The sequence below is a fragment of the Podarcis pityusensis genome, assembly GCF_964106645.2.
Source record: "Podarcis pityusensis genome assembly, chromosome: 8".
In the NCBI taxonomy this organism is placed as follows: domain Eukaryota; kingdom Metazoa; phylum Chordata; class Lepidosauria; order Squamata; family Lacertidae; genus Podarcis; species Podarcis pityusensis.
In genome coordinates this window covers 10,216,667-10,239,733 of record NC_138033.1, presented here as the reverse complement: position 1 = coordinate 10,239,733, position 23,067 = coordinate 10,216,667, and the positions used below count along the sequence as shown (strand labels likewise).

The 23,067-nt window shown below is 47.6% G+C and overlaps 3 protein-coding genes and 1 long non-coding RNA gene across 8 annotated transcripts; 3 read left to right on the top strand and 1 right to left on the bottom strand.

Annotated features, from left to right (window-relative positions):
- Window positions 1–1,224: 1,224 nt before the first annotated feature.
- LOC308484501 (uncharacterized protein) lies at window positions 1,225–3,642 on the top strand (the record flags this gene model as incomplete). The annotated part of the gene is made up of 2 exons (XM_081019520.1): window positions 1,225–1,433; window positions 3,399–3,642. 2 exons carry the CDS (start codon window positions 1,225–1,227, stop codon window positions 3,574–3,576), a joined length of 387 nt encoding a protein of 128 aa, XP_080875646.1. The 3' UTR covers window positions 3,577–3,642.
- LOC308484529 lies at window positions 1,296–4,060 on the bottom strand. 3 transcript variants are annotated; one of them, XR_013989934.1, is made up of 3 exons: window positions 3,945–4,060; window positions 3,392–3,896; window positions 1,296–1,423 (listed from the first exon to the last, which is right to left on the bottom strand). It is a non-coding gene; the product is annotated as an uncharacterized lncRNA (long non-coding RNA). The 3 variants fall into 3 exon arrangements; XR_013989935.1 differs by having other exon boundaries at window positions 3,392–3,893; window positions 3,936–4,057; XR_013989936.1 differs by having other exon boundaries at window positions 3,392–3,893; window positions 3,945–4,037.
- Window positions 3,936–11,919, top strand: LOC308484403 (uncharacterized protein). Its single transcript, XM_081019332.1, has 5 exons — window positions 3,936–4,430; window positions 6,623–6,770; window positions 8,372–8,425; window positions 10,526–10,609; window positions 11,678–11,919. Exons 1-5 carry the CDS (start codon window positions 4,034–4,036, stop codon window positions 11,679–11,681), a joined length of 687 nt encoding a protein of 228 aa, XP_080875458.1. The 5' UTR covers window positions 3,936–4,033; the 3' UTR covers window positions 11,682–11,919.
- A 5,230-nt stretch (window positions 11,920–17,149) lies between these two features.
- On the top strand, window positions 17,150–22,712 carry LOC308484464 (cell adhesion molecule CEACAM18-like). Of its 3 annotated transcripts, none has more exons than XM_081019443.1 (4): window positions 17,150–17,332; window positions 17,950–18,318; window positions 20,144–20,235; window positions 22,459–22,712. In XM_081019443.1, the coding sequence occupies exons 1-4, from the start codon at window positions 17,293–17,295 to the stop codon at window positions 22,510–22,512; spliced, it is 555 nt and encodes a 184-aa protein (XP_080875569.1). In that variant the 5' UTR covers window positions 17,150–17,292; the 3' UTR covers window positions 22,513–22,712. The 3 variants fall into 3 exon arrangements, with proteins under 3 accessions (XP_080875569.1, XP_080875570.1, XP_080875571.1); XM_081019444.1 differs by having other exon boundaries at window positions 20,144–20,266; XM_081019445.1 differs by having other exon boundaries at window positions 20,144–20,276.
- The last annotated feature ends 355 nt before the right edge of the window (window positions 22,713–23,067 follow it).

Sequence of the window (23,067 nt, the reverse complement as noted above, 5' to 3'; positions counted from 1 at the left end):
TGCAATTACAAGTTCAACTACACATTAGTGTGCAGTAAGTTGGTTTTTTAAAGACCTCGTGAAAGCACGGATTTTCTCTTAACATGCACATTTCTTGCCAAGCAGAGATATACACCTTTTTTTTTTTTGCAATGCAATTTTGCCCGACGTAATGCCTAGCGCATGGATTTCTGCACACCTTCCTTGGCCAGAGAACTGGGTTGCCAATCACAAAGAAGTGATTCCTTCATTGCAGGGGGCGTTTGTCTCGATGACCCTTGTGGTCCCTTCCAGCTCTATGATGCTATGATTCTAATTGCTTTGGAAAGTGAGGTATAGGCAGGTTCACACGCCAGCCAAGTCAAATTTCTCCCCCTAAACCTAGCTTCATGCTAAAGAAAAGAAAATCAGATAAAGTGCCTCTGATATCTCCAAGGAAGGGGCCAGTCTCCACACACCGCAGAAACTACTGCGACACTAGGAGGATGTAAGAGTTGATTGCCTGCCTGTACATGGGGCTACCTTTGAAGGTGACCTGGAAACTACAACTAATCCAGAATGCGACAGCTAGACTGGTGACTGGGAGTGGCCACTGAGACCACATAACACCGGTCCTGAAAGACCTACATTGACTCCCAGTACGTTTCTGGGCACAATTCAAAGGGTTGGTGGTGACCTTTAAAGCCCTAAATGGCCTCAGCCCAGTAGACCTGAAGGAGTGTCTCCACCCCCATCGTTCTGCCCAGACACTGAGGTCCAGCTCTGAGGGCCTTCTGGTAGTTCCCACCCTGCGAGAAGTCAGGTTACAGGGAACCAGGCAGAGGACCTTCTCGGTGGTGGTGCCCGCCCTGTGGAACGCCCTCCCATCAGATGTCAAGGAAATAAACAACTACTTGACTTTTAGAAGACATCTGAAGGCAGCCCTGTTTAGGGGAGTTTTAAATGTTGGATGTTTTATCGTGTTTTTAATATACTGTTGGGAGCCGCCCAGAGTGGTTGGGGAAAACCAGCCCGATGGGTGGGGTATAAATAATAATAATAATAATAATAATAATAATAATAATAATAATTACTATTATTATTTCATAGCAGGGCAGAAGGAAAGTCATGGGATCTCCCTCAGCTCATGACTCATGTCTCTGCTTTATGACCTCTTTCTCTTGTTACCCGGGAGTTTACACTGGGGTTGAACAGGCTCTTGGCACTGAAGCACCCTGGGCCTAGGGTGGGAGAAGAGAACCTAGGATGGGTGTCTGGGCTCAGCTGGGGATCCCAATCACCGGCATCAAAGAACACGGGGGGAACCCAGGCACCAACCTGGGCACAAAGAGAACCTCCCAGGATGCCCCACACCCTCCCACCTGCAAGAGCAACTCGAACAACATGCAGACGCCGCCCAACAGCTTGCGGACCTTCTGGGTTTGCAAGGTCCTGCCTGGTTCTACTTCTACCAGGTAAGACATGGGGGGTGTCTCTGGGGAACAGAGGTTCTGGCCTGGGGAGGGCCTGGGGAGAAGAATCAGCGTTCCAAACCTCTCAATATATTTCTTAAACGGTGGCACCTAGAACACATGACTCCAGTTGGGGGTCTGACCAAGGCAGATTAGAGCAGTCAGTACTATGACTTCCCTTGATCTGGACCCTAGGCTGCCTAGAACGGAACTAGCTTCTTTTTTCTTCCTTTTTGGAAATAATTTTTAATTTTATTTTACAAGTATAAGAATATGACAATACAATCATACTCATCCACATTTAAAGATTCCTCCGAATCTCTGGACTTCCCATCCTCCCCTTCATGGGTCCTATTGTCAGCCCTTTCAACTGCATATTATTCAGTTAGTTCAAATTTTTTATCACTCCATTGTCTCCATAGTATTTGCTACATTACAAGTGTTATTGCAGTCCTGCTAACGTTTTCATCTGCTTACGGTGGTCTCCAAGATAATTCCCCCCCTCCACTCTTTGTTAAAGTTTTGGTCTTCTTGGTTCCTGAGCTTCCCGGTCAGTTTAAATTACCATTCTCGGTCCAACAGTTTAATTTACCATTCTTCTCTGGTACGCATTAGCTTTTTTTGGTTTTTTTGCTGACTCATTCTCCCAATCCACAAAGCTTGTAACTCTATCAAAAAAAGAAGTGAGATTCCTCTGGAATGTCTTGTTTTTGAGAAACCTATGGTGGGTCTTAGTAATCACAGCACCCTTTTCTAAGCCCTCACAGACTGACTGTTGAATTCTCTGTTCTTGGACATTTCCTGGTATCGATGTCAAGCTCACCGGTCGGTAGCTACCTGGATCTTCTCCCCTCCCCCCCGCCACCCCCTTCAAAGAGCCCAGTCCTTTCAGCAGCTGTTTGATTGCAGCCCGTTGGCATATGTCAGCCCAGGAGCGCCTCTTGATTAATGCCAATTGTCCAAGTTATGGAGGAACCAGCCACAAATTATGCCAGAGATGGAGGCTTATCCTTGGTAGGGACACGCTCCCAGGTCGCACCCGCTCTGACTTTCAGGTTGGCAGACATGGGCTTGAGCAGCACAGTGGGATGCAGTGAGCTCTGCAGACCCCACTGGGGAACATTACCAGGATTTGTGCCGCATAAATCCTGGCTTTCCCCCACCTCAACCTCCTCGCTTCTCGCAGAGGGCAGTGAGGAGCGACCACCATTGACTCATGACAAAGCCAGAAATCCATTTATTACTATTTTTAACCTCTCTTGCAAGTCTGAGCTCATTCTGAGCTTTAGCCAGCCTGACCTTCACTCTGCAACTGTTGGCTACTCGTGTGTTGGTTCCTCCTTTGTGATTTCCCATTTCTCCCATTTTTTAAAAAATGCGCCTTTCTTAAATCCCAGCTCACCTGTAAGCTCCTTATGCAGACACATCTGTTTCTTTATATGCCTCCTATTTTTCTTTCCTGTTGAAAATGTCTGCTTTGGGGCCTTCAATATTTCACCTTTAAGAAGCTCCCATCCATCTTGGACTCCCTTCTCTTTTCATGTTTCTGACCATGGGATCTCATCCACTAGCTCCCTGAGCTTTTTGAAATTGGCCTCCTTAAAATCCAGAGTTCATGTCCAACTACATTCATCTTCCTCCAAACTTTCCAAGTACTTCCACTTTGTCAATTAGTTATTCCCTGTTGGTGAGGACCAGGTCCAATATAGAAGATCCCCTTGTTGCTTCTTCCACCTCCTGGGAAGTCTGTGTTCCAACAGATATTGGGGTAGTTGGCGTCTCCCATGACTACTATATCTTTCCTTTTTAAAAAAATATGTTTGGTAATCTGCTCTAGGAAGGCATCATCCAGGCCTTCAGTCTGGCTTGGTGATCTAGAAATAAAATCAAGAGGGTTGCTATCTCTGTTATTCCTGACTGCTATTGGCCTCTTGAACTGAATGACTGTCTCTCTTCCTCACTCCACAGCCTACATCTTGAGCTCTTGCTTCCTGTTTGCTCCTGTGATGACGGCAGCAACAACAACCGTGGCTGTCGCTCCTCCTGCCACCACAGCTGGGGCTCCTGCAACGACAGCTGGTGCTCCACCTACAACGGCTGCTGCTCCACCTGTAACAACTGGGGCTCCTCCTGTAGTGACCTCTAAGGCTACTCTTCCACCACCTCCACCACCTCCAGTGACACCTAAGGCTACTCTTCCACCACCTCCACCTCCTCCTCCACCACCACCACCACCTCCAGTGACACCTAAGGCTACTCTTCCACCACCTCCACCTCCACCTCCACCTCCTCCACCTCCTCCTCCTCCTCCAGTGACACCTAAGGCTACTGTTCCACCACCACCTCCACCTCCTCCTCCTCCACCACCACCACCACCTCCACCTCCTTCAGTGACGCCTAAGGCTACTGTTGCACCTCCTCCTCCTCCTCCTCCACCACCACCACCACCACCTCCACCTCCACCTCCTGCAGTGGCTACTGTTTCACCACCACCTCCACCTCCACCTCCTCCACCACCACCACCTCCTGCAGCAACAACAAAGGTTCCTACCGTTCCTCCTGGCTCACAAACTACGGGTGCCACAGTTACTGGTTCGGGAACCATGCAAACTATGCAAACTGAGGGTCCTGATTTTCCTGGGGGGCCTGATGAACCCGAGAGTCCTGGTGGTGAAATTACTATCGATTTGGAACCAGTTACTCCAGAGATAGGAAAGGACGTCACCCTAATCCCAAAAGGGATAGGCAGCTACGCCTCCTGCACTTGGTTTCGAGGGAGTAAGGCAAAGTCTAAGCAAATCTTGACCTACATACCACCACCCAATTCCTCACTGGAGTACCATTTTGCCTATACTGGCAGGGAATCTGTAAATGCAGAATGTGCCCTCCACATAATGAAGCTAACTCCTGAAGATGCCAGCTTATACCTGCTGCAGGTGGAAGTACAAGGAGTTGGTGGTAAAGAAATGAAAGAGGGAGAAAAAACTGTGGTGTTCAAAGGTAACATTTTACATCCTATAGAACCTTAGCCTAGGCCTGGGGGGCAGGGAATCAAACCACTAATTGTTTTATTTTGGTTCAAATTGGCACCAGGTTTGGTTTTGCCGGTGCTCTTCTGCTGAGCTGCAGCCCCTTTCTGGCACACCAACCTACCGTTGAGATGCGAGACAGTGTGTCCCCCCAGACACATTGTTGCTTGAGTCAGCAAGACAAGTGTCTGTTCCACCATCACCCCTCCAAATCAAGATGCACAGCAAATTGTTTTAGCACCTGAGGCAGAAAATCCCACAAATGCCTCTCCTTCTCCCAAGCATGGATCATAATAAACTCAATAACTGTGATAAGGAAATACGTTAGCAAATTAAATACCGACTTGATGCCCTTCTGTGACCCCTAGAATTTGCTGCCTGAGGTATCTGCCTCACGGCCAAACGGTAGGACTAGCCTTCATGCAGAGTTGAGCATCCACTAGAGATCTTAGTAGGACCGTGGCCGCTGAGGCTTTGCCAATAAAGAGGAATTGCAGCCTGAAAAAGGAGGATACAAGAGAGACGTGTGTGTGTGTGTGTGTGTGTGTGTGTGTGTGTGTCATATTTTTCGCTCCATAAGATGCACCTGATCATAAGACGCACCTAGTTTTTAGAGGAGGAAAACAAGAAAAAAAATATATTCTGAACGAAACAAAACAGTGGATGCATGATTTTTGTGGTTCATGCTGTGGCCACATATGTGTGATCTGATGGTGAATTTGGCGTGACCCAATGCAAAAATCCTGAGGATCCATGTGGATCCATGCTTTGTAACCACGTTTTTGCGCCATTGTGGCCCCACGCAACAGAGGGTGTGTGATTTTTTTGGTGAAGGCTGTAGCCATGGAAATGCTATGTGATCTGATGGTGAATTTGGGGTGAATTTGGGGTGACCCAATGTAAAAATCCTGAGGATCCATGGGCTTTTACCTCCCCCCTCCCAAGCAGCCTCCGCTAGTGTCCCTTATCTCTCTTCCGATCCCACCGATCAGCTGTTTCCTTTCATCACTCCCTTCCCTCTTGTTTGCCTTAGTGTCTTTTCCTTAGCTGGAGCAGTTTTTTGCTCCTCCTTTTCTTCTAATTTCTTTCCTTATTGCTTTAGTTTTCCTGTTTCCCCCCTTTGCAAGTTTGCTGTCTTTACCTTCCCCGCTCCCAGGCAGCCTTCTTTATCTCTAGCATCCCTTATCTCTCTCCCCGATCGGCAAATGATCAGCGGCTTTGTTTAAACACCCACTTCCCACTTTCAAAAAAAGAGAGCATGATCTGCTTTTTGCCCCTGGGCAATTCTGCTCCAGGGACCACGCATTCCCTCCATAAGACGCATAGACATTTCCCCTTACTTTTTAGGAAGAAAGAAGTGCATCTTATGGAGTGAAAAATACGGTACTTCACTGGTACAGATAAATAGTAATACACTTGAGATTCCTGCATTGCAGGGGGTTGGATTAGATGACCCTTCCAACTCTACAATTCTACGCTACCCCTCACCATAGTCACCTGCGTGAGAGCCAGTGTGGTGTAGTGGTTAAGAGCGGTAGACTTGTAATCTGGTGAACCGGGTTCGCTTCCCCGCTCCTCCACATGCAGCTGTTGGGTGACCTAGTGCTAGTCACACTTCTCTGAAGTCTCTCAGCCCCATACACCTCACAGAGTGTTTGTTGTGGGGGAGGAAGGGAAAGGAGAATGTTAGCCGCTTTGAGACTCCTTCGGGTAGTGATAAAGCGGGATATCAAATCCAAACTCTTTTCTTCTTCTTCTTCTTCTTCTTCTTCTTCTTCTTCTTCTTCTTCTTCTTCTTCTTCTTCGCAGTCTGCTGTCTAGGAGCTCACTGTGTTGATGAGTAATTTCCAAGCCCCTCTGATCTATCTCCTTAGACCACATCAGCAAGGCCACATCAGGAGTCCTGTCACCTGGGCAGCCCAGAACCTCCATACATGCTGCCCAGGAAGTCACTTTGGCTCTGCTACTGCAGCGGTTTGGCTTCACCCACGGAGGCACACTCCATTGTCTCTCGAGACAGACGGATGCCAGCCAACAACTCTCCCACCCCTACCTTCCAATGGTGGCAAGGATAAGGAAGGCCACTACCTGAGACAAGCTGGAGTAAGGAGGCATTGGGAGCTATTTTCCTAGTTCTCACATGCCTTTTGGGGGTTTTTTTAGAGGCTAAACCTCCAGGAGAGAACGGAGACGACGCGGCAAAAGCCAAAGGCCTTCCTCTGGGGATCATTGCAGCGATTGCTATTGGAAGTCTTTTTGGGATCATCTTAGCTGGAGGCCTGATAACTTACCAAGTCAAAAGGAGCAAAGCGTAATTATATTTATCATTTGTTGTTTAGTTTATTTACTTCTTTAGAAGGCATTTTGCTTTAATCTTTCATCAAAGTGAAAGATTGTAACAAAAAGACTTGCATGCTACCTTGTATACACTGAAGGGGAGGTGGGTTCACACATTACATTCAAGGAGTGCACAGTCTGTGGACCTGGGGCACAAATAGTTGTATTCAGGTATTCGCACGTAGCATTCAATGAGTTTACAGTCTATGTAGTTGGTGACCCAGCAGCTGAGCTGAGGTGTTCCTGGGTATGAGAAATCTGTACCTGTGTCCAGCTACTACTTGTAAGAAAGAGACTTGGAAGCACAGCTCCATGCTGTGCACTGGGGGGGGGGGCAGGGCTAGCTGCCCAGGGGATGCGCCGGCGAGCATCCCAGTGGGGCGCCACCCACAGCAGTGCCACCCCCCCCAGGGATGACTCCCCCCCGGGGTGGGCAGCACCCACCGCACCCCCCTTTCTCCACCAGTGCTTGGAAGCACCTCTGAACCGTCAGGTGTAGGATTGAACTATAAGACAGCAAGAGTGAAGGGCAGAGGAGAGCAACTAGCTGTAATTTTAATTAGCTGTCATTTTATACTCCTTGGTCTAGGTTTGGATCTGTAAGGACACAACAGGCCAACGACTGGCAGAAAACAGGGACTATCTCTGTTGAATGGGAAAGCCACTTCCGCCCTCCAGAGGAGGTGGGGTTGCGGGCTTCACGCTCCCACCACACGTGCGGCGGCTGGAGCCAACCTTAAAGGGCGGGAGGGTGGGAAACAGGAGCAGCTGGAGGCGGCAAAAGAGGGGAATCCCTGGCCGCGTCACCCCCTGGCTAGCCAATCAGCTGGCTCTGGGGGCGTGGCCTGACCTATTTAAAGGGGGCACGGCCGGGGATCTCCCTCTTTGCCGCCTGCCAGCAGTTCCTACTTTTCCCACCCTCTCGCCCTTTAAGGTTTTTGTTCCTTGACCTTGCTATGGACCTCGGTTGGTCGCCGTTGAGGGGCCTGGTAGGAATTTTTCCACTTGGCAAATTGGCACCAGCCACTTGGTTTTCGCCGACCTCGTAGCAAATCGTCACAACTTTCTTGGTATTGGCGGTTAGGCATTGGTATTGGTATTGCTATGTAGATGGAAGAGGGGAGGAAGCGCCATCACCTGACCCACATATTGAAGGGTAGTCCGATAAAGGATTCCGGGGGGCGTGGCCCTGTCCGAAGCCTATGGAGGTGAGGGCCTAAGGCACGCCCCCGAGCGGTGACCCCAGGGGAGTTCCTAGTTGATGTGCATCAGCAGGACTCCCCCTACTGGTGGCCAACCCTTTCCAGACTTGCTGAAGCCGGATATAGTTGGTTAGGACCAATGCCTAAGCCAATACCGCTCACCACCTGTAACCAATAATGTTGTGGCCTTATTTTGCCCATTAACCTTAAAAATTGTGTTATGAGTCTTTTTTTCCACTGGGGGGGCAGGAACTCGCCACGCAACAGTTGGGGAGGAAGTAAATAAGCTGCTATCTCTGGCGTGGTCGCAAGGGGCCAAAGCCTGCTTCTCACTTCTGAACTCTTTGCTCTCTTTTTTCCCCTGTTTCCTTAGTGCGCCACCAGTTGCAGAGGCACCACCACCGGTACCCAGCCAGTCCCAACCACTGTAAGTGCCAGGGTGTCAGGATGGGCTGTGAATGAAGCTTGAACCTCCCATTTTCAGCTCATGCGTGTCACAGTGGGAAAACCACAGGCAGGACTTGAGCAGAAGAGCACTTCTCCACTCCTGTGCTTTCCAGCAACTGGTCTTCAGACCAGTTGTTGCCTCCTACTGTGGAGGCAGAACATAGCTAGTAGTAGCCTTCCCCCCAATTAATTTGTCCAATCCTCTTTTGAAGCCACCTAAGTCAATAGTCATGGGACGCAGGTGGCGCTGTGGGTTAAACCACAGAGCCTAGGACTTGCCGATCAGAAGGTCAGTGGTTCGAATCCCTGCGACGGGGTGAGCTCCCGTTTCTTGGTTCCTGCTCCTGCCAACCTAGCAGTTCGAAAGCACACAGTGCAAGTAGATAAATAGGTACCGCTCCGGCGGGAAAGTAAACGGCGTTTCCGTGCACTGCTCTGGTTCACCAGAAGTGGCTTAGTCATGCTGGCCACACGACCTGGAAGCTGTACGCCGGCTCCCTCGGCCAATAAAGCGCAATGAGTGCCGCAACCCCAGAGTCAGCCACGACTGGCCTAATGGTCAGGGGTCCCTTTACCTTTAAGTCAATAGTCATCCCTGCCTACTGTAGGTGTGAGTTCCATAGTTCAACAATGCACTGCCTGAAGAAGGAATTTATTTTATCTGTTCTGAATCTTCTAACATTCTAGAGGGGTTTTTTTTTTTGGCAGGGGGAGGTTTTCTCTATACACTTTCTCCCAGGTCGTGCATAATTTTTTATAAACTTCTATCATGGCACACTTCTTACTTGCCTTCTGGTGGAGGACAGAGCTGTGTCTGTCACGCAGCCTATCCTGAACCCCCATAACTAACCTGCTGGTATCATGTGTCATGAAGGACACTATTGATTGGCCAATGTTTCACCTTCCCTTTCTAGTTGGTTTCTGTGCATGGAATGGTGTTGGGAGCATAACCTCTTCCTCCTCCTCAGGAAGCAAAATGCCTTGTGCTGGCCCCTGGACCAAAGGGAATGAAGGGGATTTGCATAGAATGGGCATGTGCTGTGCTATACAGTGGTACCTTGGTTCTCAAACTTAATCCATTCCAGAAGTCCATCCCAAAACCAAAACATTCCAAAACCAAGGCGCACTTTCCCATAGAAAGTAATGCAAAAACTATTAATCCATTCCTGATTGTTGAAAAACTACCCCTAAAACGCTTCTCCCCTCCACTCCATCAGCGCTGTCTTTTGAGATCTCTCCCTCTTTCTCATGTTAAAACAGCTGGGCTTCAGAGCTGCCATGACGCTTCTCTGCACTGCCCTAATCAGTGTGATCTTTTGAGATCTCTCTCTCTCATGTCAAAGCAGCTGGGCTGCAGAGCACTGCAAGAACACTTCTCCCCCACCTCCCGAATCAGCGCGATCTCTCGCACTGGTCTGCACATAGGTAGGATGCTAATTAGCAGCACAACACTAAAAACGGAAGCGGAACTCTTTGATTAAAATGGTAGGACGCTAATAAGCAGTGCAACTCAAAGCAAAGCACATTCGACTCCCCCCCCCCCAAAAAAAAGAGAACCGGAATGCTCACTTCTGGGTTTGCTACACTCGGGTTCCAAGTTTTTCGTGAACTAGGCTGTTTGAGAACCAAGGTACCACTGTATGTATAGATGCACCATTAAAGAGAGCTACCATAATTTTAATTGCAATGCAGTGTCTCCATACTAATTTCATGACCAGGCATACTGTTCAGGTCATAACTGTGGGCGAGCAAATGCAATATCCCCCGTCTCCCTTACTGTGTCTTTAAACCAAGCCACGTATATGCACGCCCACCATGCATTTAAAGCACTATGATGCCACTTCAAGCAGTCATGGCTTCCCCCATAGAACCTGTAGACACCTCTTTTTCTAGGGAAAAAAAGCACTGACTCTATTCAGAGCGAATTCGATAACCAAGATCTATGGCTTGGCTATTATTAATCCCCATACAATTGTCTCTGCCGGCTTAGCTGTCGACAGTAGATGTTCAGTCCGCCACGTTCCTTGCCGGGAGTGCTGGTTGCCAGGGAACAACAGCTAGGGTCTCTTTGTTTCCTTAGGAATAAAGAAGGCCAGAAGGCTCGGGAGAAAAAGGGGGGTGAGAAGAAAAAAGGTCCAAAGAAAGGAGCGCCCAAAGCCCAGAAGTAAGTACCTGCCAGCCCTACATGGGAGGACCACAGCAGTAGATCTGTGTGGCGCCCGCTCTTTTGCACCGCTCATCCGCAAAAACATAGGAAGCTGCCTTATGCAGAGTGAAGACATTGACGTTTAGAAGACATCTGAAGGCAGCCCTGTTTAGGGAAATTTTTAATGACTGATGTTTTAATTTACTTTTAATCTTTTGTTGGAAGCCACCCAGAGAGACTGGGGAAACCCAGCCAGATGGGCAGGGTATAAATAATAAGTTGTTGTTGTTGTTGTTGTTGTTGTTGTTGTTGTTGTTGTTATCCAGCTCAGTAGCATCTACATTCGCAGGACTTAAGGATTCCAGATCGGGTGGTTGCCTAAGAGGTTTTTTCCAGGACTCTGGTTCATCTAGCCAAAATCAACAAACCCCTATCTCCCAACTTTGTTGGAGAGGCTGTGGGAACTTTGGAACATACTTTCATGCAAAATTGTTTATTTTGGACCAGGGTCTTGGATATTCTCTCCAAAATGGTTAAACACCCTCTCTTGCCAAACCCAGCCTTAGCCCTGACTTCACTAAACCCTACTCCAGTGTGGTGTAGTGGTTAAGAGCGGTAGACTCGTAATCTGGTGAGCCGGGTTCGCGTCTTCGCTCCTCCACATGCAGCTGCTGGGTGACCTTGGGCCAGTCACACTTCTCTGAAGTCTCTCAGCCCCACTCACCTCAAACAGTGTTTGTTGTGGGGGAGGAAGGGAAAGGAGAATGTTAGCCGCTTTGAGACTCCTTAGGGTAGTGACAAAGCGGGATATCAAATCCAAACTCTTCTCTTCTTCTTCTACTATCCAGCATAATGATTTAATTCTTGTGATGGTGTTCCGTTGCACCAGAAGCGATTTAGTCATGCTGGCGTCATGATCCAGAAAGCTGTCTGCAGACAAACGCCGGATCCCTCGGCCTGAAAGTGGAGTTGAGTGCCACACCCCATAGTTGAATCCAATTGGACTTAACTGTCCAAAGGTCCTTTACTTTTGCCTTACCTTATTTCTGCTCTCCATCCTCTGATTCTAGACTGATTCTCTTCCAGGTAAAAGCAAAAAGAGTAAGAGAGAGATCGTCAGGGCCAACAATTTTGTCAGCCTTCCAGTCTGGAACAGCGTCGACCATTTCCCCCACTCAGCAAAAAAGAGAAGCTCCGCTTGAAATATCTACTTGAAATCTACTTGAAAAATCACGATGAAATGATTTAAGGCCCTTGTGATTCATCCACAGCCCCTGGGGCAAATAGAACATTATGTCTCATGAGGCAATAAAAGCCTCCAATGCCCACTTCTGATGTGCCCATATTCCTTTGCCAGGGTCTGATGGGATGACTCTCTCCATATTCCCCTGTAACACATAATATTATGGCAGTATTGGTTGGGGTAGGGGGCTGCGGTGGGTCCTGGCGGGAAGTGAAACTCAGTGATTGTGAGGAATGGGGCAATATATCAGTTTCAGTGTTTCTCTGTTTCTTCCATTCTTATGTTCATTTCTCCCATTTCCACATCATTTTGTGAGTTGTTTCTAAAAAGTCCTACTGAAAACCCACCAGCGTTTTAGCACAAATTTATCCTCATATGCACATTTTTGTGTGCAGCGCTCACCTTTTTAGCAAAGCAAGGCCTGCCTTTTTGCACATTGTTGTTATCACTAACGTGTTTATTTTTATGCACACTTCATCTCAGTATGTGCATTTTTGTACACAGCTTTCGGCCAGAGAACTGCGTTGCAAAATTCAGGAAAGTGCAAATTTCCAAGGCTGTCTGTCTTTTGTCTTGGGAGCTGTGAATTAGGCAAATGCGTCCTCAAATGTGAATGGAATGAAATTCCAGAAGTGGTTCCATGCTGTAAAATAAGAAGACCATCAACTTGGTGGTCATCACTTCCTCCTGTGGGAGACAGTTCCATAGTTTAACAATGCACTGCTTATAGAGGTACAGTGGTACCTCGGGTTATAGATGCTTCAGGTTACAGACGCTTCAGGTTACAGACTCCGCTAACCCAGAAATAGTACCTCAGGTTAAGAACTTTACTTCAGGATGAGAACAGAAATCGCGTGGTGGCAGCGGGAGGCCCCATTAGCTAAAGTGGTACCTCAGGTTAAGAACAGTTTCAGGTTAAGAACGGACCTCCGGAACGAATTAAGTTCTTAACCCGAGGTACCACTGTACTTTCTTTTTTCTGTCCTGAATCTTCCAACGTTCTGCTCCAGTAGATGTTCACAAGCTCTAACTTTATGAGAGAGGCAGGAAAAACTTTCCTCTATCCACTTTTATAATTTTATAAACTTCTAACACATCATTTCTTACTTTACCTTTTCTCTTTTCCCCCATATCATTTTTTACGAAGCCTCCAAAAACATTTCAAAGCATTTATCATCATATACAATTGCTTTTTAACACCCAAAGTTTCTTCTTGACTTCCCACCCTTTCCTGATGTTTGATTGTTTTTTACTCCTTTTTATTAGCTGTTTTATAACACACATATTTTTATTATCTAAACCCCGCTACTAGTTAAATCTTTCAGTAATCCGCTGCTTATATTTCAAATCCTGCCTGTGACTTAACATATTGGTGATAACTTGATAGATCATCCACCAGTGGTCTCCATTCCTCCCTAAGCACCTTGTCATTATGTCCTTTTAATTTGGCAGTTAATTGTGCCATTTCAGCATAGTCCAGCAGTTTCATAACCCATTTCTCCTCCGTTGGTAATCCATTCTGGTAATCCACCAGGTCTGCCATACAACCGCAAAATCCAGGACATAACCGGGATTCATCTGTCGAAAATTGCGTTCAGGCAGAATTTTCGGAAATTGCTAAAAAAAAGTCTGGGAAAAGCCAGGTATATGGCAGCCCATATTTGAAGTGTTTTCTAAAAACAACAACAACACATCTTTAAAACTTCTTTGTCCAAAAAAAGGTGCATATAAAGTTCTAACTGCTGTTGTCATGTACATAAATAAACTAGTCTGCTTTCTTGGAACGGCCATCCCCATAATTCCTAGTAAATAGGCTTCGGGCTTTTTAGTGACTATAGGGATTATAAATTTAAACATTGTGGTACCTCGGTTTTTGAACATAATCCATCCTGGAAGACCACCCGAGTTCCGAAACATTTGAAAACCAAAAACTCAATAGCCGATAGCTAGGCCTCAGGATCTTGCACTCAGGGGAAACCACGTGGCATGTTCGATTTCCGAGGCGTGTTCAAAAACCGAAGCCTTTACTTCTGGGTTTACGGCATTTGAAAACTGAAATGTTCGTCAGTGGAGACGTTTGAAAACCACTGTGTATCATCCCCCCCCCCCCAATTTCCACAGGGCCACCACATGTGATAAAATGACCCTTCTTCCTGTTGGCACTTAACTTTTTCTCTAGACTAAAAAGCACCAAATGCTTCAGCCTTTCCTTATATGGGAATTGCTCCAGCCCCTTGAACATTTTGTCAGCATCGCCCTTGAGCCCTTGAGCCAGTGCCACCAACTGGACTCATCCACTTCAGCCCCGACTGGGCTAGGCGAGCTGGGTAGCACTTCCAGAGACCACCTTCTGCACAGGAACAGGTCAAAGTGCTGTGGACTCACAGCTTAGAGATGTGAGCACCGGATTCACTTCCACAAGAAGACAGTCGCCGCACACCAGAGTACAGCAGAGTCTAGCAGAGTATATAAACAACTCGGAGAGCAGCTCTGTAGAATATCTTCTTTATTCTATCTACAACTATTATACAACTATATACAGAGCTAAATAGGTCTAAGCATAAATGAATGCTGCACTGCACTGAGTGTCTGCAGCTGCTCTTAGCAGCAACCTTATCTCTACACACGATCTCCAACACTCAGTCGCTCTCTCTCTCTCCGACACTGACTGACTGACTTGGTGCTGGAGCAGAATAAGTAGAGAGCAGAACACGCCTCCTCCTCTCTGGAGAATCAGCAGACTCCTCAGGAGATTCTTGGATATGGGAGGGGTGAAATCTCCTCACATTTTGACTGCCCTTGGCTAAGCTCCCAGAGTTGCATGATGGGCAGATGGAACATCCCATAAGTGCTCGTGTCCTGCTTAGCAGTGCTGAGGGTAACTGTTAGGTTTCTGTTTGTGCCACTGGTGCAGTGCTTGGAGTCACAGGACTCTGTTTACATTTCAGGGATTCTAGACTGTTGGAAGTCTCACGGGAGACGGATGTTGACATTACTGGTTTACTGTTCCTTTGTTCCAGTTGCCTCTCTGCTCTCACAGAGAGAGGATGTAGTTTTCTGTCTGCATAGTTAGAAAATAAACCTCTTTGCAATGTAGCTCATATTTCTCATCCTTCCCTGCTGCTGGATACTCTGCGTAATGAGGGAACATGCCTGGAGCCTTATCAAAGGCTCAGGTCGTTAATCACATCGGAGGACTCGACCGGAGGAGTCGCTCGGTTGAACGCAAGTCCGACAGTAACTAGGTACAGAGACGGCTCTAGGGGAGTGTGACTGGTACAGTTGCACCGGGCGCAGAGCTGCTGGGGCGCTGGAGAAGGGGCCACCACTATTACTTCAATGGAAGGCAAGAGGCAGGGGCGCAAATTTTGGCATCAGACAGAGCACCACTGACATTTGAGATGCCAAGGTCTGCCCCTGCTTAGTATTCCAAGGGATAAAGCATGGATCTGCTGCAGCCCAAGTCTCATTTCTGAATGAGCAAGCAGACAAGCACACCAGGCTATGCATTCCATGCTTACAGATGCTCGGCTTCAATTGTCCACACTGGTGGTGGGCCTGTAAAAGGAGAAAGCCTGTTCTGTTGAGCGTCCAACAAGGTTGTGAACAGTGGCACTGTTGTGGCGTCCAGTCCACTTCCACTGCACCCGTCTGCTTCTCCCAGCTACAGCAGAGTATGTTGAGCAGCAGTGTGTCTGTGTGAAAGGAATCACAGCCATGCAGTAAAACTCCTGTACAACAACTTCTTCTATTCTACGAAACTTTATTGTACAGCAGCAAAACAAACATTTCAGCCAGGAGAGCGAAGACATGATGCTTCTCCTGTCGCAGCCAAAACAGAAAGTAAAAGCGTTCACATAACAAAGTATGAAACCCATATGCAAACACACATCCCCAGTGACAGGACGTCATTTCCCTTGAGCTGTTAACTCTGTAAGCTCTGGGTATCCTCACAAAGCCTTCTGGGAAATGATATATAACGGATTTTTAAAAATGTTTAAGGCGACGTTTGTCATGGAACCAGAAGCCTTTCTTTCAGGGATAATTGGATCTGAGATACCTAAAGAGCGGGGGGGGGGGGGATTATGTAAACGACCTCAGCAGCCCAAATGGCATGTGCCCAAAGGTGGAAAGACGAATATGCCCCAAATAAAGAGAACTGGCAGCGAAAGTTACTGGAGTATGCAGAAACGGCAGAACTTACTGGAAGATTAAGAGCTAGGAAGACAGAATCTGAAGCAAGCGTGGGGATTGTTTGTTGAATATCTAAAGAATTATTGCAAATGACTTAAAACATTAGCAGGATTGATATAAACACATGCAGATGGTGAAATAAAAATGTTGAGTACAAGTGATTCATTATATTTAGGTTTTAATGTTGCAGATGCAGAAAAAAGAAGATACAACTTATGTAACTACAGAAAGGAGAGGAGGGTAGCCCATAGTATATTTAATTGTATAAAAAGATTTTCTGATATGTTTTGTAAAATGAGAAAACCTGAAAATTAAAAAATGTAAACAATAAAAGCAATTGTTTACACTGATCCTTCTAGTGCTTCTGCTCCTCCTTCTGGTCAGGAGGGGTAGTGATACCAGGAACTCACCATGATCAAATAATGAAATTGATGGTTTTTTATGGTTATGTAAGGGACCCCAAGGGCCATCTAGTCCAACCCACTAGAGGGAAGGAATCTCAGCCAAAGTATCCATGACAGACAGCCATCCAACCTCTGCTTAGAAACCTCCAAGGAAGGAACCACGTGCCTTGAACTTCTTAGAGAAAGCTTAGAGAAATGTGAAAATACAATCACCAATATTTGTAGAATGTGAAATTTGAAAGTGCCTGGAATAGACCTGAAGGGACAAGTCCATACAGTCCCTCCCCCACCCAGTGGCGTACCGTGGGTTGCCAGTGCCCAAGGCTGTGAGGAATGAGTGGGAAACAGCCAGAGTACGCATGCACATTCAACTGCCTAACAGTGTCTGCACCACCCAGGAGATCTGGAGAGGTCACTTCCTGGTTTGCCTGGAGAAGCCGCTTGAATCGAGCCTAGTGACGGTAGTGCACAATTGTATTGGGGCAGCACTGGGTGTTGAAATTTTGCGCCCCCCCAAAAAAAATCACCCCTCTGCCTCCCCCATGCTACACCACTTTCCCAGCCAAATCACAGCCTTAGATTGATATATAAATTTGTAGTCCGGCTATCTGAGTGGGACCCTATAAAGGACTCCCCACTTCCGGTTCAACACAGCCCAGGCTGCTTTGTGACCTCCACTGGTTGCCTAGGAGATCGCAATGGGGAAGGGGGCTGCTGACTGTGAGGCCTCCTGAGCTCCAGTAGGGGAAAGCCTAGGGTGGGTTGTGAGCAGGTGGGTTCAGCTGATGCCCCCAGAACAGGGAGCAAAGAAGACAAAAGGAACCCAGGCATCCGGCCGGGCATAAAGGGAATCTCCCACGATGCCAAAGACCTTCACACCTCCAGTGCTCCTTCTAGCAGGTGAACGATTGGGGGCTCCCTGTGGAGCAGTGGGGGTTAGCATAGTGATGGTGTGGGGAGGAGAGAGACCCAGATCAGCTGTGCTCTAAAATTGTGGTTTGGGAATCAGAAGGCTATCTTGACCTCCACATTAAGGTGGAGTGAAGTAAAGGTAAAGGGACCCCTGACCATTAGGTCCAGTCGTGGCTGACTCTGGGGTTGCGGCGCTCATCTCACTTTATTGGCCGAGGGAGCCGGCATACAGCTTCCGGGTCGTGGCCAGCATGACTAAGCTGCTTCTGGCAAACCAGAGCAGCGCATGGAAACGCCGTTTACCTTCCCGACAGAGTATTACCTATTTATTTACTTGCACTTTGACGTGCTTTCGAACTGCTAGGTTGGCAGGAGCAGGGACTGAGCAACAGGAGCTCACCCCGTTGCGGGGATTCGAACCGCCAACCATCTGATCGGCAAGTCCTCGGCTCTGTGGTTTAACCCACAGCACCACCAGCGACCTCCACATTGCACAGTTGCAAATGTCTCTGATTGGGGTGAAAACCCGCAAGGGTTACTGTGTGTTATTGGCTCGTTCCTTGACCTGAATCTCTTGCCTCTTCTCTCCCCCTCACCTCCCTCAGCCCATATCTTGTTTTCTTCCTTTGTGTTTCTGGAAGCGGACCAGAACTTCACCCTCCTCATCACCGTCCAGCCCTGGTTCCCCCAGGTAGGAGGGGAGGTCTTGCTGATTCCGGAAGAGAGCAAGGAGAAGGTGGACACCTGCAGCTGGTTCCGGTGGGATACGGCTGAGAAGAATCAGATCTTGGTTTATCAACCGCCTCCAGTGAAAGATGTTCAGTACAAAGCCTCGTATACTGGGCGGGAGTCTGTGAACACGGATTGCTCCTTGCAGATCAGGAACATATCAATCTCAGATATCACGTACTATGTAATGCAAAGAAACACTACTAAGGAGTCAGAAGTGGGGCAGATATTCTTAGTGGTCATAGGTAAATGTTTCACATGCCCCTTCTTAACCTACACAATCTTTCTTCCCCTCTTCCCCCCTTCCTCTCTCTACAGACACGCACTGCATGATGATATCATCTGGTGTGTCAATGATGCTTATTGTGTCTTGAATCTGAATAGGTATTTTGGTTTCGTATATTTAGCAGTTGGGCTGCAGCTCAGTGTATCTATCTGGTACGCAGGCTGAGACCCTACCTGCCCGCAGACTGTCTTGCCAGAGTGGTGCATGCTCTGGTTATCTCCCGCTTGGACTACTGCAATGAGCACTATGTGGGGCTACCTTTGAAAGTGACCCGGAAACTTCAACTAATCCAGAATGCGGCAGCTAGACTTGTGACTGGGAGTGGCCACCAAGACCATATAACACCGGTCTTGAAAGACCTACATTGGCTCCCAGTACGTTTCCGAGCACAATTCAAAGTGTTGGTGCTGACCTTTAAAGCCCTAAATGGCCTCGGCCCAGTATACCTGAAGGAGCATCTCCGCCCTCATCATTCAGGCCGGACACTGAGGTCCAGCCCCGAGGGCCTTCTGGTGGTTCTCTCACTGTGAGAAGTGAGGTTACAGGGAGCCAGGCAGAGGGCCTTCTCGGTGGTGGCGCCCACCCTGTGGAACGCCCTTCCATCAAATGTCAAGGAAATGAACAACTATCTGACTTTTAGAAGACATCTGAAGGTAGCCCGGTTTAGGGAAGGTTTTAATGTTTGATGTTTGATTGTGTTTTTAGTATTCTGTTGGGAGCTGCCCAGAGTGGCTGGGGAAACCCAGATTGATGGGCGGGTATAAATAAATTATTATTATTATTATTATTATTATTATGTTCTGCATGTATTAGGTTTACTATTTATTAGGGGACAGGTGGTAGCTCAATGGGTAGAGCATCGGCTTGGCACGCAGAAGGTCCCAGGTTCAATCCTGGCTTCTCCAGGTAGGGCTGGGGAAGACCTGGCTGGAACCCTGAAGAATTCATAGAATCATATAATTGTGGAGCTTGAATCCACAACCCTCATAGTCTCATTAAGCACCTCATAGTCTACCGACTGAGCTATCTTGTTGAGTCAGTGCTGAGCTAGTTGGACTGACTCATAGAATGACAGAGTCAGAAGGGACCCCGAGGTTTATCTTCTCCAACCCCCTGTAATGCAGGTGACCCGTATGGGGATCGAACCCACGACCTTGGTCTCCTCAGTACCACACTCTAGCCAACTGAGCTATTTCAACAGAAAGCAGCCTCTTTTGTTTCTTGGAGAGGATGATGTGCTTGGGTTCAGCTGAACGAAAAGAATAAGGAGAACTGTAAGCAGGAGGAAGATATAATTTAAGCAACTGAATCTGTGTAGGACCATAGGAAACTGGCGATCCTTGTTCATCTAGCCCAGGGCAAATAGCATGTCTCCATCCTCATCCAGGGAAGCAAGGGTTCAAAGGGCAAGGATGGAGAAGTAGGTTGGCGAGGGTTACAGCCAAGAGAGGAGGTGTGGCCTGAGGACCAGGAAGAGAAGCTTGGAGGGACGCAAATTGCTCACCCCCCAACCTAGACATGGAACTTTCTCTGCTCACACTCTTAGCCTTGAGACCGTACCACGTAGTGAGAAAAGAGGGGGGTTTTGCCACAGCAAGCATGGGAGAAACGGGAGGGGAACGATCTTTTCAGAAACCATCTTGCGCTGCCTCAGTGGCCCTGTTTGGTCTCCAGGACCGATGGAAAGGATGGGGGGAAATGCCCTTGGTACCTGAGATAAACAAGAGACAAGGAATTACGGTTCTCCTTCCTACTTCTCACCTGACCTTTCTCTGTCTCTCCAGAAAAGCAATCCGACAAGAAAAAAGGGACGAGCGTCTCTGGAGGAGCCGTCGCCGGGATTTTTGTGGCTTGCATAGTCGGGGCTGTCTTTCTTGTAGGCCTGATTTCCTACACAGTCACACAAGGTTTTGTACGGTAATGTAGATAATTTAACAGAAAGGGAGAGGGAGAAACAGAGAGAGAGAGAGAGAAAGAAAGAATATCAGACAGTACTTCCGGCAAATTTGTCTTGGATGCAGGTAGGATCTGGGCCGGCTCACACAGGATGCAAGGCGAGGCAACCGCCTCTGGTGGCAAGATCCGAAGGGGCAGCAGATGCAGCCTCTAAGGAATTCATGGTCTGGGACGCTCCTTGGAGGCTGGATCTGCTGGCGCCTCAGCAGCAGCCCCCCTCAGGCTGCCTCTACAACAGCCTTTTGGCCAATTGGAGGCACCTCCAGTCTTCTCCCGCCCTAGTTCCCCATGTCAATCTTTATTCCACCCCCACCCCCCATTTCTCATGTAGATTTTCGCTCTCCCCTTCTTCCCTGGCAGGGTGAGCGCACCATTTCGTGGCATGCCTCAGGTGCCAAAATCTCTTGGGCCGGCCCTGAGTGGGAGGATGCTGTTAATCACTTAAGCCATGTATTTATTACAGTGACCAACATAACCTTCATTGGTTGCTCTGACTTTTTAAAAGTTACTGTTTCCAAGGTGATAGCTATAAACAGTGCTTTTTCCCCCTGGGGGGGGGGTACACAGGGGTACGCAAATCCCTAAACATTTTGTGAAACTAATGGGAGAAGAAACTAAAAATTTAAATAAAAATTAGTTTCTTCTCTAGCATGGTGAAGCGTCAGTTTCTACCCCCGATGGCGACATTTTGACCATTTACTGTATTTATCGTTCCTGATTTGAACCATAAAATGTTGATGTTCTTGAACCAAAATGAGAGTACCCCTAAATAAGGAAAAAAGCACTGGCTATAAAGCTATGAGAATGGCAGACCCTCCAAGTGTCCCTATTTTCCAGGGACAGTCCCGGATTTACAGAAGCCATCCTGGTTTCTGAGTTGATCCCGTTTTACCTCAGGACGGCCCTATTTTCATCGAAGAAATGTTGGAGGGTAGGAGTTATGAGACCCCCGAGCCAAGGTGATAAATAACCATACAATCTTTAGAAGACATCTGAAGGCAGGCCTGCATAGCAAACATTTTTTTTTTTTAAGTTTACTGTTTTATTATGTTTTTAAATATGTTGGAAGTTGGCTGGGGCAATCCAATCAGATGGGTGGTGTATAAATAGTAAAATTGTTGCTGCTGTTGTTATGGAATAGGGTTTCCCTATTTTCATAGGAGAAATGTTGGAGGGTATGGGATGGGGTGCTCAGAAGACCTTCATTTGCTGAAGCGCTGTGGGTTAACCCACAGAGCCTAGGACTTGCCGATCAGAAGGTCCGCGGTTCGAATCCCCATGACGGGGTGAGCTCCCGTTGCTCAGTCCCTGCTCCTGCCAACCTAGCAGTTCAAATGCACGCCAAAGTGCAAGTAGATAAAAAGGTACCGCTCCGGCGGGAAGGTAAACGGCGTTTCCGTGCGCTGCTCTGGTTCACCAGAAGCGGCTTAGTCATGCTGGCCACATGACCTGGAAGTTGTACGCCGGCTCCCTCGGCCAATAAAGCGAGATGAGTGCCGCAACCCCAGAGTCAGCCACGACTGTACCTAATGGTCAGGGGTCCCTTTACCTTTAAATGATGCTGAGACTATCCTCCGGGAGGAGGCTGTGTGAAGTCCAGGGGTCCAGCATGTATATCCAGAAGTTCTCCCTCAGAGAAATCCAAGACTGGATGTTGACATTGGCTGCCAGTTCATTTCTGGGCCCAGCTCAAAGTGCTCACCTTAGTGTTTGAAGCCTTAAACGACACAGGCCCCCAATGCTTAGTCCTCCACCTTCCCTACAGATTCCCTTGGGTGTTAAAATTGTCAGAGGGAGCCCTCCTGGTTGCTCCACCACCCTCAGAAACTCGGGAAGGTTGGCCCAAGAAAGGGCAGTCTCTATGGCAGCTCCTAAGTCGTGGAACTTCCTCCCCATTGAGATGTGTCTGTCACCTGAAGTTTTCGGTGAAAGCAGAAGATGAACCTCTTTGTCCTGCCTTTTGATGCCTGAGATGCACATTTACAACCCACCTTATTTCTCTTATTGTACATTGTTTTTAATGTTGTGTTTTAATTGTTGTAACCTGTTCTGGAACCTTAGGGTGAAGGGGTGGTGTGGTGATGGTGAAATAATAATGGTGGTGGTGGTTCTGGTTTTCAGTCTATGATTGGTTCTCTTCCAGGTAATAAAAATAGCCAATAGAGCAGAAAATTCTTTGGAGCCCAGCCCGGAATAGCTTCCTTGAGTTCCATGGATTTTATGTTCCCCATCTCCCCAAGAAGAGAAGCTCCATTTATTTGAAAATGATGATGGAAGAACCAAGAACCCCTTGATAAGCATCAGCCTTTGTACCTAGCCCAAACCCAACAGGGCAGGGGAAAAGCACACCTTCATGTCCACTGATTAAATTAAAAACAAAACAAGAAAACCCTCCAATGCTTAGTTTTGACTATATTCGTACTTTGTGCCAGAGATTGTGGAGATGGGACTCGCCATATTCCAGAGTCATGCATTGTGTTATATTATAATATTATTGTAAGTCACCATGAATAGTTCTGTAGGACATCAATGATGAGAACCATTGAAGGAGGAAGTAAACCAGGTTATGAATTCTGGGCTTATAAATGCTCAACCTCCACTGTTCTCACTGGTCCTTCCAGTACCTCTGCTCCCCCTTCTGGACAGGAGGGGTAATGACACCAGAAACTCCTCATGATCTAAGAATGGAATTGATGAGTTGGCTTTTTCATGTGCCTATCATGATAATTTGTTCTATCTGGCTATTGGTACT